Source organism: Argentina silus, assembly GCF_951799395.1.
Source record: "Argentina silus genome assembly, chromosome: 14".
In the NCBI taxonomy this organism is placed as follows: domain Eukaryota; kingdom Metazoa; phylum Chordata; class Actinopteri; order Argentiniformes; family Argentinidae; genus Argentina; species Argentina silus.
The window spans coordinates 19,720,725-19,727,310 of record NC_139668.1 but is presented as its reverse complement, the minus strand read 5'-3'; the positions used below and the strand labels follow the sequence as shown (position 1 = coordinate 19,727,310).

The 6,586-nt window shown below is 42.4% G+C and overlaps 1 protein-coding gene across 1 annotated transcript; it reads right to left on the bottom strand.

Moving 5' to 3' along the window:
- Positions 1 to 372: 372 nt before the first annotated feature.
- fbxl6 (F-box and leucine-rich repeat protein 6) lies at positions 373 to 6,470 on the bottom strand. The gene is made up of 10 exons (XM_083684512.1): positions 6,334 to 6,470; positions 4,606 to 5,212; positions 3,809 to 3,967; positions 3,532 to 3,595; positions 3,107 to 3,238; positions 2,712 to 2,819; positions 2,449 to 2,562; positions 1,838 to 2,069; positions 1,262 to 1,505; positions 373 to 820 (listed from the first exon to the last, which is right to left on the bottom strand). Exons 2-10 carry the CDS (start codon positions 5,142 to 5,144, stop codon positions 691 to 693), a joined length of 1,722 nt encoding a protein of 573 aa, XP_083540638.1. The 5' UTR covers positions 5,145 to 5,212; positions 6,334 to 6,470; the 3' UTR covers positions 373 to 690.
- Positions 6,471 to 6,586: the final 116 nt, after the last annotated feature.

Genomic DNA, 6,586 nt, shown 5'->3' with positions numbered 1-6,586 from the left:
CTGTTGTCAGCAGGCATTGTCTGTCAACGCCTAGAAAAGATAACAAGAAATATTCCAATTCAAGTAATCCACTCCAGTCTTACCCTATCTATTGTCTTGTCTGCTAATTTAAGGACTGAGGATATGTCTCCATCTTCTGGATAATTAGTTATACTGGAACTAGGGGACACTGCAGAGAAAATGTTGTCTGAAATATACAACTAAGATTAAACACATCTCATTTACAATCAGAATCACGACCTGCCTAATCAATTAGGTATACATTTCAACAGTAAGTACACATGGTTTTCTACAGGACATGTCCTAGACGTTAATAAACCTGTGTTGGGGTTGCAGTAATAAAAAGAGGTGCATATGGATATCACATTTTATTTCCAGTATCTACATATCAGCATCGAGCAACATTTACGTCATGTTATTTAAAGAAAGTCCAGTATCAAATCAATGTGGCAACACACAATTAAGCAAAACATCCGAAGCAAATACAACACATTTGTATTTTTCAAGTTTTAGTGGTCCTGGAAATACAATGAAAATACATGTAAACATTGAAAACAACATAAAAAGGTGCTGTTAAGAGGTCTGTTCATAAATGTATCATAGTCAAATGCTGTGAACAGTTAAAAACTTGAACAATTAAAAAGGTTTTGTAAGGTTTCCTCCTCCAGAACAGGCTCCTGAAGTGCTTGTTTATTCTAGTTTGTCCAGCAGCTGGTGGATATCCTCTTGGCCACGATACACTCTTTTGAGTCCCCTGGGAAGGTAGCGGCAGGAGGACAGGTTCAAGTAGTTAAGAACCGTAGACTGGCCGATAATTAACCTGCAAAACACAGAAAACATAAGATTTTCGGATTTTAGACTTTTGAAGTAAATCACATTGCAAGGTGGTTGTTGTTGTGGGCAGGTGTTGTGATTCAAAGTAGTAGTAGTTATTTTTTCGGTATAACATTTTTTTTAATTATGATATCAACTAAATCAGGAGACACATATTCAACACAATAGCTCAAGTTAAAAGTATTGGATTCATTAGTAGTTCTTCCCCATAATAAGCTTTCAGTTGAATGGTGATGGTTGTGGTCTACCTTAGGGCAGATGTAATATATGCCATTTAGCTGACGCTTTTATCCAAAGCGACTTACATTGCAGTGAGTGCATACATTTCAGTATATATGGTCTCAGCAGGAATCAAACCCACGACCTAAGCGTTGTTAGCACCAGGCTCTACCAACTGAGCCACAGAGGACCAGATGTTGTGGTCTACCTGAGGGCAGATGTTGTGATCTTAGTCCCGTTGAGGTTGAGCGATCGCAGGGAGCCGGCACCTGTTCCCTGAGCCAGATGGCCCACAGCCATCTCCAAGTCCTCCTCAGAGAAGAGCTGGTTGGTGAGGTCCAGCTCCTGCAAGGTACTGCTCCATTTCTGGGTCAGCAGATGGAGTCCCTTCCTGGATGCAGAAACCGTCACCTTGCTGCTGAAGTACAGGCCCCAGAACAGACACTCAAGTTCTGGTGAAAACATAAAACAAACAGCACAGAGAACAGTAAGTTAGTTTAGAATATATAATCTGTGTTGTCACTGGTACTTCCTGGTAAATAATCAATGGGGTAGCAAGAGAGTCGAAGTGATATCATGCATTTGATTTTGGGTTAAAGGTCACATGTTGTATCAACAATGGTCTATATGAAAACATACCTGTCGTGTTGTGGACTTATAAAAACATGATAGGTAGAACATGTTCAACTCAGCATCTCAACTATTCTATTCCTATCACTGTGTACAGAGCCACCTAGTGGTGGACGCGGGTATGGCATGTACACAACACAACATAGAACAATACCTTCACATGGGAGAGCAGTGAGGCCGGCTGTTGTTATACGCGAGCAGCCTCGCAGGTCTAGCACGCGCAGCTTGGGGGAGCCATAGAGGATGTTCTTCAGGTCCTGGTCGGTCATGAAGGAAATGGAGGTGGTGGCCATACACAGCTCCTCCAGCAGGGGGAAACCGGCGGTGGAGCCAGACCCATTGCGCATCACTTTGGGCATTGGTATGACATTCAGCATCCGGAAAGTCTGGAACAAACAAGAACAGGTAAGTAAAGCTCAGGTGGTGTGTGTTGGCTGTCTTTCACACCCTACACTACCAGCCACCCACCATGTATTGTTTTATTGTTCTATTTTGTAAATTTGTTATTGCTAATATTTTGGTCTGTTTTAAACCATGGAAACAAATTTAAATAAAGCTTTTGAACTTGAACGTGATGCATCAATGAATGCATGTTTAAAAGCCGTTTTGCCTGTGCATCCTGCTTTCAATTACTTGATCTGTTCCTCTCCAAATTAACATTTAACAACAGTGGATGTTTTAGTACCAAAATCTACTTGTAATAATGATTGGTATGTCATGGTAATAAAATCACTGTCTCTGGTGGGTCAACCCTAAGTACAGCACCTGCAGTTTGGGACAGCCACTTTGTAGAGCTTGGATACAGATGGGAAGCTGGCAGTATCCGCTGTCCAGCTTTGTGTTGATCTCCAGCAGTTGTAACTCAGGGCAGCATCCTCTCTGAAAAAACAACGACATGCAGAGTTCAAATTCAACGACGGATTCAATGATAACGTGTAGAGACTGAAATCATCATCATTCAGGTCTCCTGAATTAGGAATTCATAGAAGGGTCTCCTGAATTAGGAATTCATAGAAGGGTAAACTTACAGAGATGGCAGCGAGAAGTCTGTCATTTCTGGGGCCGTGGGTAAACAGAATTTGTCTTATCTGACTGCCATGGGATTCCAAGAAGGTGACAAGGCCTTCAACCTGTACCTGTGACAACAGCAGAAAACGCTCAGAGATATATCTATCCACTATAACACAAATAAATTCTCCCTACTACAATGATGGTCTGGTGTCAAGTAGCCAAAAACAAAACAAAAAATCACTCCACCACCAGGTAGAGTATTAGGCTGTTATACAGATATATTTTGACAATGGGGTGTGTGTGTGTGTGTGTCTCTGTGTGTGTCTCTGTGTGTGTGTGTGTGTGTGTGTGTGTGTGTGTGTGTGTGTGTGTGTCATCCATTACATGTTTATGAACATACTCTTTGGCCTACCTCTGAGTACTGCACGTTGATGCTATCCAGAGAGCGACAGCTGCCTGCGAGGCTCTGGAAGGCCTTCTCCGTTACGCCGGTACAGTACGACAGCTTTAGTGAACGTAGGTGAGGGCAGGACTGGGACACTACCTACGTTTGGGAACATTTTAACATTTGACATAACAATGTCAACATAACATGTCATTCGGTTCATTTAAAAAAAATCACTTGCAAGTGCATTGATCCAATTGAAATGTAGAACAAGTATCGCGCAACAAACATATTTTGCTAATGGAGGCACGAAATGTTGTGGGTTTGATTCCCGCTGGGACCATATATACTGAAATGGATGCACTCACTGCAATGTAAGTCGCTTTGGATAAAAGCGTCAGCTAAATGGCATATATTATTATTATTATTATTATAACATTGTATAGCCTTACTTCTACAACATGGTCAACTTGTTTTTTCCAGTGATTAAGGGAAAACTCTCTGAGTTGAGAGAACCTGAAAAACAGACACACAGACATGTACAGCAACACCGTACACATTTAGAGAGGCATCGTCAAGGTCACATTTTCAGAAGTCAACCATTAAAACGTTGTAGGAGTACGCGACATCCATCCATTAGACAACCCCACATTTCCTTGCAACCACCGAGCTCACCACTGTGTGAAGTTACCAGGATTTGTATTGAGTACCAAACAACAGGCCACTGACCTGTTCTGCGCGAGCCAGCTGATGGTGTTCCTGATCTTCAGTTCTGTTTTAGGTAACTGGGTCTTGCCTGGTTCTACCCAGCAGTTGCCAACAGAAACAGTCCGCCACAGAGCTGGACTGGCCGCCGCAGCGTTCCATAGGTGGCACACTCTGCCTGCCCTGCATCAGCGGACAGAAAGCAAAGGACATCCTCCATCACCAAAGACATTTGAAATGCCTGTTTATTGATTTAATGATATATGCCTACTTGTGTTGTGTTTGACCTACTGATGATGCACTGTCGATTAGGTTGATTAGGCTGTATCTTTTATACTTCATCATATTTTTTAATTTTATTTTTTAATATGTTTTAGGGCATTTCTGCTTCATTGCGATAGAGGCAGTAGAGATTGACAGGAAGGATGGGTGAGAGAGAGGAGGGATGACATGCAAGATATGTCGAGGGTCGGAATCGAACCAGGAACCTTGCGATTATGTGGTATGCGCCTTATTGTGCTATGCCACGAAGCGCTCCCTACTTCATATTTTATTAATTTTGTGAATATGTACCAAGATGTTCAAATAAATTAAAACCTAAAAGGACAAAGAACTATATATTTTAAATAGATAACTTGGCAGTAAGTATGATCTATGTGCATTACAGCCCGTGTTGATGAATATTTTGAGTTGAATGTACAATTTTCATAAGACACAGATGAGATGAGAGACAGAAAGATGAAATGACACACGACTGAAAAGTAATACTGCAACATGAGATTAACGATACTCACATGAGCAACAACAAAAAAATGCATTACCTGCACAGAAATGGTACGGCACCGTCTTGCTGAACCACCATCTTAAATATATTAACCAACACCTCCACAGGTAGGCTTTGACCCCATCTGTCAAACCCCTCCTCTGAATGGTGAGGTGTGGGCTCCGGGTCAACCTGCTTGACCAGTGGCTTCTTCTTCGTTGGATTACCCTTGGAGAGAACCTTCTTCCTCTTAGCCTGAGTGACCTTCACTCTTCCCTTGATCTTCTTCTTCTTCTTCTTGCCTACCTTCTTCTTTGGGCGCCAGACGTTGTCATACTGGCTGGTGTTGGATATGATCAGAAGCATGTCCTCGCCTTCCTGCACAGTATAGCCAGGTCTTGGGGTGCGAATTACTTTGGACTTTTTCTTTTTGGGTTTAGAAGCGTCCGTGAGTGCAGTGGACTTCCTCTTCAATGGTTGCTTTTTGGAACTGGCAGAGACACTTTTCCTTTTCGTTGATGCCCCTCCTGAGGCACTACTTGATGGAGCACTGACAGACACGCCTGGAGAAGAAGCAGCACCATCCCCTGACTCCATCTTCAATAGGTCCCAAATGGTCACCTAGCCCACAAAAGCACTGGACACAAATCTTGACTTATCCACGTCTGGAATACACAGAATGAAAACAGTAATCACTCACTGATATGTCACCCAAATAAATTGATGTTGTCTGTTCAAGGAAATATCTTAGAATGGGGGACTGCAAGGGGTAGGCTACTGTTACCTCCATTTGGTAATTAGCTAATGTGGTACTTAGCGGGTATGGTAAAATCAGTGTTGGGGAAGCTACTCTGAAAATGTATTTAATTAGATTACCAATTACTTTACAGGGAAAGAAGTTGAACTACACTAAAGCTACCCTTGAGAGAAATATCAGGCCGGTTTCACAGACAAGGCCTAAGCCTAGTCCTAGACTAAAAAGCATCCTCAGTGGCAATTTGCCATTGAAAGTGTGAATTAGTCCACGACTAGGCTTAAGCCTCGTCTGTGAAACCGGCCCATAGTCTGTCAAACTAAAGCTACTTTGAAAAAGTAGTTGACTACATGGAAACTACTTTATCCAACACAGGACAGTCAGTTACTGAAAGATCCAGTCCAGGTGACAGAAAGCGTGTGACTGAAATCACAGGGAGACAAAAACAATACTGATGTGGAGCAAAGTGGGTATACCGGAGGCAGTAAGAGAAGAAATAGTAGGGAACTTAAGTTCAAGGGTTGGAATAATTGTTAAATTCCACTGTTTTTTTTATTTCTTTTGGAAAAATGTAGCGAATAGTGACAGTAGCTTACTACACCGCTACATGTCAACTACAGGATTTGAATGTAATGTAACTACCACAACGCTACTGCAAAATGCAGTTAAACTGATAGTTGAACCACATGTAGTGGAACTACTCTACAACACTGTAAAATAATAAGCTAGCCTCGTAGACGTGGTGTTCTACTATACCACTCTGGGTAGAACTACCGTTAAGTGTTCTCGTTACGAGGACGAGGCTAGCTGGTATAATAAGCAAGCATTAGCAAGGTGTCTGTATATGTTGTACAGCTGGGGCCGTGGATGTTGTACAGGCTCGGCCTGGTAAAACTGATGGTTTACCCTGCAGACAGGGTTGAAACGCAACCAAACATAAACACAGCTGAGCGTCACGACACGACAGCTTGCTTTAGCTCTACTTTCGCTAAAATAATAATAATAATCACAAGACGATATTTCAGGACTTACTTTATTAAAACGCCATATTATTACCAACACCATCTGATTCATCGAGTATTTCAGCGCTTCATTCCGTGTTAAACGTGTGTGGAGGGCAGACGGCTAGCTAGCTAGCTACAACAACAATAGCGTCCTCCATGTTTCTCTGACCCACAATGCATTTCAAACGCAGAAGGCCCGCATTGGTCGAGATGGCCACACTGGCCCCGCCCCCTCGACAGTATTATCCAATCATGTCTGAGCCAGTGATTCCGGCCCGGGA